Source organism: Nestor notabilis, unplaced genomic scaffold (genome assembly GCF_000696875.1).
Source record: "Nestor notabilis isolate BGI_N333 unplaced genomic scaffold, ASM69687v1 scaffold7214, whole genome shotgun sequence".
Taxonomy (NCBI): Eukaryota; Metazoa; Chordata; class Aves; order Psittaciformes; family Psittacidae; genus Nestor; species Nestor notabilis.
The window spans coordinates 17,498-31,658 of NW_009925984.1; the positions used below are offsets into that span (position 1 = coordinate 17,498).

The 14,161-nt window shown below is 35.4% G+C and overlaps 1 protein-coding gene across 1 annotated transcript in view; it reads right to left on the reverse strand.

The window, feature by feature from the left end:
• Window positions 1-14,161, reverse strand: part of LOC104404785 (rapamycin-insensitive companion of mTOR) — a gene marked incomplete at its 5' end in the record, with an annotated part of 41,020 nt that overhangs the window by 14,901 nt on the left and 11,958 nt on the right. The window contains 7 exons of the mRNA XM_010013310.1: window positions 636-718; window positions 3,185-3,252; window positions 4,776-4,843; window positions 5,132-5,301; window positions 6,162-6,288; window positions 10,377-10,440; window positions 11,405-11,536. Coding sequence (XP_010011612.1) covers window positions 636-718; window positions 3,185-3,252; window positions 4,776-4,843; window positions 5,132-5,301; window positions 6,162-6,288; window positions 10,377-10,440; window positions 11,405-11,536 — 712 coding nt within the window. The remainder of the gene's footprint in view (window positions 1-635; window positions 719-3,184; window positions 3,253-4,775; window positions 4,844-5,131; window positions 5,302-6,161; window positions 6,289-10,376; window positions 10,441-11,404; window positions 11,537-14,161) is intronic.

Genomic DNA, 14,161 nt, shown 5'->3' on the forward strand with positions numbered 1-14,161 from the left:
CAGAATTTAGATTTATAAAAATTGTCCTTTTGTTCACTATTAATATTTCAGTTAGTATTTTCCACAGTGTACTAAAATTGGTGTAACCTGTTTCAGGGTCTTTTTTTTTTTTTTTTTATAACATGATTATATTCATAAACTGAAATAATCTGGAGGAAAGAATACAGGAAGAGGCTTGTTTACTTTAGAACTGTGCCTTATTGTCACTCTGAATTCTATGAAAATTCAAGCTACTTGGATTACAGATTTTTTAGAACAGTTACTGCTGCAACCATCAACTTTTTGGTTGCTAATTGCGAAGAAACATTTTTATTTATCTCGAATTCAACTCTGATTATTATGCTTTAAATTCATAACTGCAGCTACTGAAACTGCTTTGACTTGTGACCAGACTGAAGATTAATTTATGTATTTTTCTCTCCTCCATTCCCTGCTCTTAGACATACAGGGTGTTTCCATTCCCACAGGAATTTTATAATGGAATTATAGTCTTAAACACAGTGATCAAATAAACTTGAGGGTAGCGGTCTCACTGGAGTCTGTGTTTAAACCACTAAATTGTTAAATTTTTAAGAATACCTTAAGTAAAATATCCAGTATTATACCTACATCAGTAGTAAATGTTTATCACCTACCCTTATTTCCATATTTGGTATACAGAGTACCCCAATAAGAGACTGAATCCCCGAATTTCCAGGTTTGCACAGGCTGATAATACCTAGAAAACATCAAATACTTAATAATAATATGCCCACACCAAATAAAAAATTAAAAAAAAAAAAAAAAAACATTAAACATACTGAATTTTATTTCCAGTTCGAGTATGAGTACAGATAATAAAACTTACCAACCATAAACATTTTCACCTTTACCATGCTATCTCCTTTCCAACAAATAACATTAAACAAAACTTCAATTAAAAAAAAAATCTGCTTCTTCATTAAAAACTATAGATACTTTTGCTCTTTCTACTGTACACAGTATTTTCAATTTATCTGCAAAAGCAACATTTATTAAATAAATAGCAGAAAGAAAAGATAAAATTGTCAGTAAAGAATGAATCTTAAACCTGAAAGATTTGAATCATCCTGGCAGAACTGTGAGAAGTTTCTCCATCAAAAGCTGTATCTTAGCCTAACAAATTATTCAGTTCCTTTTAACCTACATGAATTCTAAGCAGCAAGTTTAAACATACTTGGAATACCATTCTCTGTGCACAGTTTTAAACCATCTTTTCCTAAATGACTAATGCTCAGCTCCAGAGTTTCAACATAGTAGATTTAACTTTGTATAAAACCTCAAAGCCTCTCTTACAATTTGGTCCTTTTCTACTGTATTTTTTATCAGTTTAATATTTCAATATTAATAGGGAAAACCTTCAAACTGTTCCTAAATGTTACATGCCTGCAGCTTACACTGATCTTTAGCCTCAATTTGTATACATCTCTTCAACAAAAATGTGGCTGCAAAGACAGTAATCCTGCTCATTTCCTTTGACCACTTTTCTTTGTACTTCACAGAATTAAAATTTAGATAGATCCTATTCAGAAAATAAACAAGCTTCTCCAAAATGCAACTTTAAGTGAACAAAAAGAATCCACTTTGTCTTACAGATCATAAACAAACCCCAAACTGTTATTCTTTAAAAAGAACTAAAAAATGAAAAATGTCATCTACCTATTTATTTTCACTAATATAAATTTAACTTCAATGACAGGTGCTTTATATGAACTTTACTAAAGTCCTGAATTTCAGAACTTCATGTCACAAAAGCTAATGACATGCACATACGGCCATGTAAATAATAATGGCACTTAAGCGTGCTCCAAAATGCACCCCTCAAAGGTCTTTCCAAGAGCATCTAGTGGCCACATCCCAAATGAAATGCAGGAACAGATTTGGGTGCATGCAGTCATTGTTGCATGCCTGTTTTTATCTCTAAGCACATGACTGCCTGTGAGGATAAAGGACATAGTAACCATCAGCTCTGAAGAATAACCCAGTCTGGAAAATCAGGAGAGCAGAACAATGTAACACGGCAGATAGTACAGACATGCAAAAAAACATGCAAAAAGCCAAAATGAAAACTAAGACCCTGCAGTCTGGTTTAGCTACATGTCCTTTGGTAAGACTGACAGGGTAAGGACATTTTCATATTAAAAATATTTAAGATGTTAGGCTCCAACATAAGTAATAAAAAAGGATAATTGTTTAACAGTGGAAGTGCCATGGCAACTAATATATTCCAAGACAATTTTTCTTCAGCCACTTGAAGTTTCAGGCATATATAATTATTTCTAAGTGTATGAGGAGAGTTGCTGCATCTTCCTTGCCATTAGAAACTGCTTCCTAGAAGTTTCAAAGTCATCAAAAACTTCCCAAACTTCCTCCCCGAACAAGTGAGAACACATGCAAAAAATTTTTGAAGGTTACCTGGATATTAAAAGAAGCTTAGTGAGCATTTTCAGAACATTAAAAGATACAGCAAATAGACCTACAATGAAGAAGGCTTTCTCTACAGTTTAAATCTTTCCAAAGTATAGCCTGCAAAAATCCTACTCAGTTTTGGTAAATCATCATATCAACTGATAAACTTTATTTGCAAGACACTGTCTTGTCTAGAAGAGTGATGAGTCCTTAAGGCAGTACCTTCATGTTAGGTATTACAATATTGCAGAGACAGGATTTAGAAAAATGAAGGGGAAAAAAATAAAAAATCTGCTTTTTCAATTTAGAAGTGTCTTCTACACAAAAAATCCCAAACTCTGTCCATCTGCAATTTTGCTTCAGCTATGGCACCTAGTAGAAGCAGGTGGTAATGGAACTACTCTGGTGGTATCTCCTCACAGAGGAAAAGATTTCTTATATACAGTGGCAGAATGATGTCAAGGGCAAATTCTTACAGTATGATGTTATTTTCAACATCCTCTCACCCATCAGATGTCAAGAACTACCATCAAAGTACTACCTTAAATAACTTAAAAAGCATTCTATATGGGAGTTGGGGAAGCTGTGTCTTGTCAAAGAAAACTATGTGCGCGTCCTACAATTTTACAATACCAAAACATGCTAGTAGCATTGTAGGAAGGCATTGATAGAAATCAGACATATCAAATGAGACAGACTGTCTCTCAAACCACTCTCCTTCCAATCATCCAGCTTCAAACAAATTAAAAAATCTTACCTGCCCATGATCGAAATGCTGCCACTATTCCCATTTTACTAGCTAGGAAACGTGCTTCTCTGTCCTCCCTGTCATTGAAACAACAAATGTCACAATACAGTTAATTATTAAAAACCAAACAGTGTTACTAACGTAGAAAGTAAAAAGTTGTTGACTGAGATCTTAGATGGGGGACAAAATCCAGAGTGGAAGAGATCGTTTGCTTATATATGCTTGTATATGTATTTATGCAATGTGCACACAAGCACACAGAGAAAGATTAGAATTTGTTACTTTCCCTTTTTCAGGGGAGTTTCCATGGTAGAAGGATAATATCACAAAGTAAACACCTATATGTGGTCAGATGAATCACTCTGCACCTCCCCGGACAGCAAGTCTACAACAGGGGTCTAAAGATTTGGAACTTACCGGTTATCCAGACCTAAGCATACAATGACATCCAGCAATTAAAAAAATTGAATAATTCAAGTTGGAAGCAATCTCAGGAGGTCTCTAATACAAAAACCTGAATGAAGAAGCTATCAGCAATCAGATCAGATGTCTTGGGTTCAGCTGTAACAGTTATTTTTCTCCTTCTCTTGTGTTTTCAACTTTAGCCTGAGAAAAGTGCTGATAACACCGATGTTTTTAGTTGTTGCTAAGTAATGCTTACTCTGATCAAGGACTTTTCACTCTCTCATGCTCCACCAGTGAGCAGGGGCATGGGAAAACAGGACAGGGCAGAGATGGGACACCTGACCCAAACTGGCCAAAGGGCTATTCCATACCACAGCACGTCATGCCCAGCATATAAACTGGAGGGAGTTACCCGGAAGGCCCAGATCACAGCTTGGGTCGGGCTGGGTATCGGTCGGCGGGTGGTGAGCAATTGTATCATGCACCACTGAGGTTTATTGTTTTCTTTTCCTTTTCCCCTTTTGTTTTACATTCTCTTCCCTTGACATTTCCCTTATTACTACTGGTGGTAGTAGTTGTGGTTTTGTATTATACCTTAGTTACTGGACTGTTCTTATCTCAACCCATGGGGTTTACACTCTTTGAATCCTCCGCCCCATCCCTCTGGGACCTGGGAGGGAAAAGGAGGGTGGAAAGAAGTGGGGGAGTGAGCGAGCAGCTGTGTGGTTCTGATTTACCAGCTGGGCTTAAACCATGACACCAGACCAGGCTACACTCAAGACTTCATCAAACTGGGTTTTAGTAACTCTGAGGCATGAAGGCTACAGGACCTCGCTGCACAGCCCATTCTAACACTTAACTAGCCCCACAGAAAACTCCACCTCCCACCTCCTCACTCCTTATATCACGTTGGAACCTCTCTTGTTTCAACTTCGTCCTGTTGCTTCCTGTCCTCCCACCATTCACCACCAGGAAGGGCCCAGGCTACATCATCTTCATAAGTATTAGAAAGGCTGCTATTTGAGGAAGCGTGTCCCCAAAACCTTCTCTTCTCTGCGCTAAACAAGCCCTTTTAAATGTTAGATATTTGTTTAGCATTAGGTCAATGCTTCTTTTTTCACTTTGGAAAGAAAAATAGTTCAATTCCAGTACCATGAAAACAACTGACAGCACAAGTAGCACCACAAGCACTTACTTGAGTTGTCCTTCTGCTGTATCTGGATTATGCCTGTAGTGAAAATCTGTGTAAGGAGCTAAAATTCGCTAAACAAAAAAAAAAAAGGAAGAAAAGAAAGGAAGAAAAAGAAGACAAGAAGACATTCATTACTTTCACCTGAGAATACAGTTGAATGAGTTTTGCATTTCCCCTCAGTCCCACTCCATCTGTAATGTTATTCCTGCTTCATAAATCACTATGCTCTTAGCCTAAAATGTTGTATTTTAAAGATTTTGCACTAACACAGAGGGTGAAATCAGAGATTAAAACTTAAACATTTTCATTACTAATTCAATGTTTAATTTCTGTCAATAAATAAGCAAAACTGAACCCACCTCTAATTCTACATCTGCTCGCACATACTGCCGGGTCTTTGGATGATTAATGAGGTGCAAAACTGTAGTTATGAGAGCCTCATTTATTCTGCTCAGCTGACAATCAATCACATTTTTCAAGATGGTACTTAAACCACCCCGAAGAGCCACCACCTCTGGATTCTGAAGCGCTAAATAAAGAAAAAACACATCACTGTGACCAGCGGTAGGAAAGAAAACATTTCACAGCTTCAATATGACAAATCTGTCTGTTTAGTACATTTATATTTTTCTTCCTGAACACTGCTGAGGCATATGTAAAGCTTTTAATGGAACTGACTGACATTAGCAATGAATTGAGATTATGAAACGTACGTATTATTAAACATATAGTATCTTTTATGTCTAGCATAAATATTTTATACTAACCCCAAAGAGTAGCAGATCATTTATTTCTTTAAAACAGAAGTTTGTCTTCAAAACACTGCTGAAGTTATTTCATATTGATATATTTTGAAAAAAATTTGAAAATCAGCACCCACAGACAAGTATAGGGAGCTGGTAGAAACCACCATCCAGACAGCCATTACATAGTGGACACATACACTGACTTCTAGAAGCCAGTGAACCACAGTACCCACTGCAAAAAAAAATTAAACGATGATGTTTTGTAGTTCTCCAAAATCCTGTACATTTGCCAGCATTTCATGGATTAAATTCTCCCTACTTTCAGTCCATTAGCATTAGAAACATCAACTGCAGCAGGGAAATATTTTTAATGTAAACTAAAAACTGGCAAGTCTTAAAGGAAAGAACAGCACCTGATACCTTCAGGTACTTAAAGAGATTTTGATTTTAAGTTAAAGTGGTTTCACTTTATATCAAACTGAATGACTAAAATCCATGAAAATGATATTACGAATATTTAACATCTGATTATGCCCTTAATTATTTGAATATCATCTATTTAACACAAACCCACAGAAAATCTCTTAAAAGACTGATGACAACCATATAAAAATTTTTCTTAATTAGCTTTCAGTTATCTTACCTAGTTCACAGATAATGGCTATACATGCTCGAACCATTCTGTCTCTTTCTTGAAGACCATCATTTCCAACTGCTATCAAAGAATTAGTAATAGAACTGGGGAACAATGATGCATTCACAGTGATCATCTGCCAAAAACGAAAGAAAAAGCCCTCTGGTTTCTTCACAGTATTTCTCTAAATGTACTCACAGATTCACCAGCAATCTGTTTCCTAGATACAACCAGACAGACTACTCCACCTATTACTTGGTTATATCTAGCTAATCCTCAGAACTATTTCTTTTGTTCTTGAAATTCTTGGTCAATTTACTTCACCACTCTCTTCCTGCTTCACTTATTTATTTTTGTCTTATATTGTCATAACAGGGTTAAAAAGATGACTGCTGCAGTGAGAACTATGGGTACATTTTTCTTATTTTTTTTTCCAAGACTTTCTTTATCAACAATGATGCTATCCAGTGACACAGTAGATTACAAACTCTACTAGAAGATTTCTTCAATACCTATTCAACTGTTTCATTAGCCAAGACTAAAATCTCCTGTTTCATACAGGGATCCTTAGATTGCTGCAGACTACAAAAAAGGACCGCCAACAGAAGAAGCTGCTATAGTATTTGGAAAACTACTGTCAGTAACACCCCTACAATCCTCTTGTATAGTCCCTGATTCTCGTAGAATTGCAGTGTAATTCAACTTCATCGCAAGTTACATAACTATGGCACAAAAAACACACACGCATTTTAAACACATTAAACTGAAAGCAAAGATGAGAACAAGACCTGTGTCCAATTAAATCAATTAATTCTTCAATTAAAAAAAAAAGGCAATAAATTTGAGACAAAACAGAACAACGTATTTAATAGTCAGTGCTCCTTTACTCTACTGAAGGGTCCTGCATTATGGAAATCCTCAGCTGACAAGTTTAGGATGATCAGAATTTACACCAGATTCAGGAGCAAAACCCTGTGCACACATTAAAGGCAAAAAATCCCTGCACCAGAGCAACCAACTAATACCACCAACTCCTTGCCCTCCCCCAAATGAGGCTTTGACTGCAAAGGCTGAGTAACTGTTCACATTTTTTCCATAGTTTGCAAAAATCTAACATACATATCCTCTGGAACATGAACATCACTAAACAGATGTATTACTAAAGAGGAAGTAGGTTTTGTGCTTAAAAAGGGAACAATGTAACGTGTTATAGCCCGCTAAACCATGTCACTTTTTTTTTTCTACTAATAAATGAAAGTGTCATGTAAAAAAAAAAAATAAAAAAATAATCATTCAAACATCTAAATACTTAAAGCTAGGTTCCAAAGGTTTTGTTTGATACCCCTTTTGTTTCCAACAAAAGCAAGCTTATCTTTACTATTTTTCCAAAATTGTTTTGTCCTATATCCACTTTACAGCTCCCTTGGATGTCTTACAGATATTTGTTCAGATAAAGACAATTGTTTTGCCTTCTTTGCAGAGTATGTTAAAATGAGAAGAGATCAACCATTTTGACAAATACACTGGAACACTTTAACAAGTTAATTTTTAAAATGTGTTTTTGAGAAACTTCTTGTCATATATTTTGTTGTCACCCACAAAACAGGAAGCTTTAAGATAGGACTCTAAAGAAAAAACAAACTTTTCCCCACCCACACAGTCTTTCACTTTTACAATGCCATGAAGTAAAAAGAATTACCAGTAGAATAAGCACACCAATCTACATTAGTATAATAAATACAAGCTTTCACATTTGCTTTCATTCTACTCTATGTATTGAAATGAAGTTCTAAAGACCAAGGACAGGTGATTCAAGACTACTTACAGGCAGCTATGATGAAATAAGTAACAAAGACTATGTCTTTGGTGTTTAAAGATTCCTTTAAAAAAGAGGAAGAAAGAAGGTGGCTCATATTGCACCTAACCCCGAGTTCTGCTTTGAAAATAAAAACATCCTCCTGCCTATTAAATTATTTAACAAAAAAAATGCTCTTAGTGACTCCTATTAGATGGAGAAACAGTTTCTGAAGCAACTTTATGCCCTTCTTTTCATGGCTGAAGACATTGCTAAATTGCAAAGCTCCTATCAGGAAATATAGATGTGACTACAGTCAAGAGATAGTAAGCACTAAAAACCTTAAAAAAAAAATAAAAAAATCAGAGGCTAAAAGTTTGAAGCTTTATTTTTCTCTTCCTATACTACTTTAACCTGCACTTTATTTTTCTTTTAACAGATTTATTAAGTGCATTTTATAAATTCATTAAACAGGACATTTTATATTTTGAATCTTTTTCTATTCTATGAAAAGAAAGTGAGAGAATATTTTAATTCTGAAGTTTTGTATCTATTCTTATGTAAGCATTTTTTCTATCAAAGAATAAGGTTAAAGAATCACATCCAAAATTTGAAACTGAAAATAGTTCTGTGATGCTGATGGAACGCAGGTCAGCTCTTCCATGGCTCACAATAAATCATCTCCTGAATAAATGAAGTAACTCTGTTTTATCTGCCATGCGCTGTCCTCTTCTAGACCTTTGTATAAGCTGTTAGGAATCCTGATATCAAGCCACTGAGTGTGAGATATTGAGGGTGATGGAGAGATGGGAAAAGGTCAAGAGCAGGATAACAAAAAGAAAGTGTGAAAATATGGAATGTGCCATTCAGGATGTGTGTCACAGCATTCCCTGTGAGAGCAAGCTTTCTCAAGTACTGACTGCCCTATGCCAATGCATGCTTAACCCAGATTGGACACAAAAAAGTTGTTAATTTTACTGGTAGACAGGTGGGTTGTCTTTTTGTTTGTCTGACAGTGTCTTTTAAGAAAAAAAAGGATGTTCTAGGTAGCAAAAGGGGTTGGGAAATCTTTCATCAACATAGTTCTCAGCATCAAAGAACATACATCCCATGCACAGCATCCTTCTACAATGATGGAGGAAAAAGCAGAACTGGTGGTCAGCTCTATGATTTTTTAGATGCTTTTCTTTCAGGATCATTTTTTCATATCAAACTAATGGAGTTACTTTTCTTGCTGTATCTCGTTTCTTTTAAGCAAGACAGAAGTCTTTGATCAACTAAGAAATGTTCAAAAAAGCCCAGGAAAAATGAGGACATGTTTCTGACCCAAATAAAACCAATTATAAATCTGTTTCCATTCCTCTTCTGATGTAAGTTATTCAGGCTCCACACTGAAGCTCTCTTTTTAAAGCAGATTAGCAAAGAACTTTTATAAATTGTGACTTTCTCAAGGATCCATTCCTTTATTGTTATGATTTTTGTTTATTTGAGTTTGGAGGGAAGGGGGTGGTGTTGCAGCTTTAAATCTCTTTAGTGCAACAGTTAATCAAGCATATTTTATCTCTTCTACAAGAGAGAAACCAAGTAAGCTTACTGTAAGAGAAGAAACTGCACATCACACTTCCATAATCTCAAATATATATGTAAAAAACCACATATACACACAAACCAGATCAAACACAAAGTGCTCCTGGGTAACCACTGTTCCAACTACTTCAAACTTTACTTGAGGTAGTTTTTGCTAAGATGCTCAGCAGAAGACTATAACCACAATAAAGAATAAATAAGTCCAGTATAAAGGCAGAATACCTTCCACAGCTGTATATGCCAATTTCTCTAAAATAAACTTGCAAATGTAGCTACCAGCTTCAAGCATCTCAAATCTGTGGGTACACCATAGAGTAACCACCACAGACTACCTACATCCTATTGTGTATCTAAGAACTGTGAACAGCATGAACCTGTATGGATAAAGCAATAAGGCTAGAAACATTCCTTTGACTGATTATTCCAGCATTAGCAATTTGTCTCATTTCTCAAATGGCAGAAAATCTCCCATCCTTGATTCACAGATCCTTAAAATGCACTTTATAACAAATTTAAGTCATTAGATGAAACTTAATATATGGTTCTTATACCCTTGCATTCAGTATTTGAGAAGTTTTTCCCAAATCTTGTCCAGTTTGATCTCTATCAAAGGAAAATTAGCAGGATTTTTCTAGCCCACTCAAGATCCTCAGTGGTGAGAGATTAAAATCAAAGCAAGTCTCAGTGCTATCCTTCCTTCTCTCTTTTGAAATATCAGCTATAATTTCTTCTCAAATCAAAGTACAGTATTAGAGACTGTGTGAAAAAAACTGCTGATGAAGAAAACCAGGAGTCAGTATGACTGACAGGCATAGCTGGTAAGACCATATATTAGGTTTTACCTTTCTGACTAATCGAAGTGCTTGTGTTCTTTCAACTTCATTACTCTGCTGTATGTCAATGCACCTAAAACAAGTTAAAAAAAAAACACATTTTGTTTATAACAACATTAACTTTCACCTTAACTGTTAATAATTTGTGTTAATATTTATGAAATTGAATAAACAGAGAAGGAGTATTATGACTTCAAAAAATTCTGCCTTTCAGCAAGTATATTACGATTGGTCAATTAGCTTTGGTTTATATTCCGTCAGTTTTCTTCACTGAAATTAAATCACTAGAATGTTCTCAAATATACTATTGCAAGGCATAATGACATTTGTAATTTCAAATGAGACTAAAAGTATTTGTAATGTTTCACATCAACATTTTGTGTGCATTCTAAGATCAGAAAAGTCCTTTTGCTCCAACAAGATGAAACAGCACACAAAAACTGACTATGTATATTTATAAGAAGAAATATACACATCTATATCAGTATATTAAAACCAAGAAGATTTTAATTAAGGCAGCAATAGAAATGCTAACATTTACATCTACTTATCATGCTGATCTTATCGTCTCATCGTTAGTGTGCCTGTTGCTACTCTTCTGTTGAGTCATGGGTTATACTTAAAATACAAATTCTTCAGCATGAACTATTATTGTACTAGAGGCTCGAAAGCCTGATGATAAAACAAAGAATCACAACTATAAAACAACTTAATGACATGAAAATTATTGATTTTCATCAGGTTTCAACCTTCTAAGAACACCACAGATTAATTTATGATTTATAGCAATTATGACTGAAAACCGAAATTTGTATTACCCATAGTATATCATATATTAGGACAGAATTTCATTTGTACTACCTTGTGTAATATATTATCCTTCTATTTTTAAAGGATGTTATTCACATTGAAGAAAAATGGCTTTTATAAAACTACAAATCAAGAACGTAAGAGGATATTAAAAAGCCTGTCTCAACCATGAAATAGCAAGCGATTTACAATACCACAATTTACAACAGCAAAAAGAGAAAAATTACCTGGCTATCAAGTAATCCACTTTCAACTTCAGGACCTTCTGCAGAATACTGGAGTCTCGAATTAGATAGCGGAGAGCTCGCAATCCTGCTGCTCGCACCTCTTTTGCTTCATTCAGTAAAGCTAACCTCAGACTACAGTGAAGAAAACAAGGGGGACAAACAACTACTTAGCAGCAAGTTGACTTCACCATACGCAGCTACTATCTACTTATTTTAAATAAAAAGTCTGCTTTCTAAAAAAAAAAAAAAAAAAAAAAAAAAGAAGTGTTCTGCATTAACTTTCTGACTGTGAGATACTTACCTGTACAGACTGGAAGGCAAACCCTTACCCTGCCAGCAGATGTAGATGTACCAATCTGAACAAGCCACAAACCAAATTCCAGCCCCCTCACTCCCCAGAGAAGAGCTTGTACGTCCATGAAATAATACATGACCAAGACCTGTATACAACTTGTTATTTAACAAAACAGCTGAGCACAATATTAGTCCAAGAAAATTAACAGGTAAAGCACATCTCCTCCTCTGCTAGACTGCCAACCCATACGCATGGGTCCTCAAAACAATGTTTTGACACCTAAGAGAGACAAATTTGCACCTTAAGTAATTATATGCACCACTCACTACAGATGTTATGGCACCATGTTATTTTTGCATGAAATATGACAGAGTCATAACTTAAGCAGTCCCACACAGCACAGATTCCTACATATTTCATTTTAACATGTAACCAAAATATTATTTCTCTTTATACAGATTTTAAAAGCATTTTGCCTGCTCTAAAGTAAGCTTTCCTAAACAGAACTGTCATCAAAACTGCCATCATAATGTAATTTCCTAAATTCACTATCTACGTAAAAGGAAACAAGATACTGAAGGCCTTCTGAGGTAAGAGTTTGAAAGTATTAAATGACACATTGTCCTTTTGAAGGCCCTCAGAAATTCACCTCTTTTCCTTGACTACACAAGGCACGGGAAATACCTCAGCCTCCCATTAACGTATTTTAGTAGGATTCCTTCAGTGGACATCTAAGAGTGTAAATACATCAGCATGTGATATACAAATGGCTTAATTTTTTTTTTTCCTTTCTTATTCTAGGATCATCGTGCATGGTAATCAGCTACTCCAATGCCAAAAATTTTTTGAGCATTTCCAGAGAAGAACTGGCCTGTTGAAAAATTTCTGTAACAGGAACCTACTTTCAGGTGGTATCTAGACAGAGTAGAAAGGCTGCAATACTAGATGCAAATAAAGATGAACTGATTATTACTTTCAGCGCAGTGTAGGAAATTCAGGAAAATTCCTGTTGCTGTCATATCAAGTATGATTCTTACATAAAAAAGAGTGCCACTAACTGCCTCTGTTTACTTAAGCTGAGCTAGAAGCAAATTAGAAACAGATTCTCAATACTGTGAGGTTAAGAAAAATTCTTCCTCTAAAAAAAGCTGTAAAAAAAGAGAAAAAGATTTACTTCCAAAGTTATTCAAGAAAAGCAGACAAGTAACTCTTCAATTGTGCTGACCTGATAACAGGTATTCTTTAGATCATGGATAAAAAATTGTTTCTAGTTTCGCAGCTTTGCAGAGATGGAAGTCTGAGGAATGAGCACATAAGACTCAGACCTACTCAGTGATATTTTTCTATTTGGACTTTCACCTCACACTTTACAATTGCTTTGGATATGCCAGTTTATGACACTTCAGTAGAGTTTCCTTTTAGGGCAGAAGTGACCATTAGTCATGGGAACGCTTTTGTTGCTATCCATGACATTTCTTATTAGGATATACCACATCTGCATTTTCCACCACACTCCCCCAATTCCCTCCCACCCTCTCCCCAAGTTCTTTCGTATTTGAGAGGAAACATTTTTTGAACAGCAGACCAAACCAATCTTTAGACAAACAGTTTCTCAAATGTAATCAATGCTTTGAAAGCTTGTTCTACATCTCACAAGAGAAGGATGTTCTTAATTTGTAGACAGAAGTTAATTTAAGAATTTGCAACAGTGAAACCACTACAAAGAACAAAAGTATCACCAGATTCAAAATCCAAAAGCAGAAGGTGTCAAAAAGGGATGTGTCACTATCCTTAAACAGTGAAAATGCAATGAAAACATATAGCTAGCCAGAAAGCCAACAGACCCAAAATAAAGGCTATAATATCCATAAGGGTCCCATGAAAGCAGTGACATATGAAAGTGTACAAGGGTGAAAAAAAAAATAAAATCTCTCCATTAAAAACAAAACCAACAGCAAGAACAACAAAAACAAAAAAAAAAAAGAAAAAAAAAAAAAAAAAGAAAACCCTCACCAGTTAATGACTGAACTATAAAAACTTGAAAGAAACCTGACCTCATAAAGACAACAAAGACATGCTAGAGCAAGCAGAAAAAAACACATGTAAGAAAACCTATGTGTGCTTGGCTGTGTCTACATGTTCTGACTTCTCAGGTGTGCCACAAGGAGAAAACCTGAAAAGTTAAATCAGATTCACTGGATAACCCAAAAGAAAAAGGAGAAGGAATGAAGCAAGTGAGAGACCAACAGAGGTATGACTGATACAAGCATTTTCTTCATACTAGCTCATTGCTTTAGAAATCTGCATGAAGACTCCTATCCTAAAGCCTTTTTTATTATACAACATGTGAGATTAAGAAGTAAAAATAATGGAAGAACTGGAGGAAATCTGCCAGTAAGTACTGTCAGCAGCCCACCAAGCTTCACATCTAAGTTTTGGAAAGAACATCAGCATGAACTATC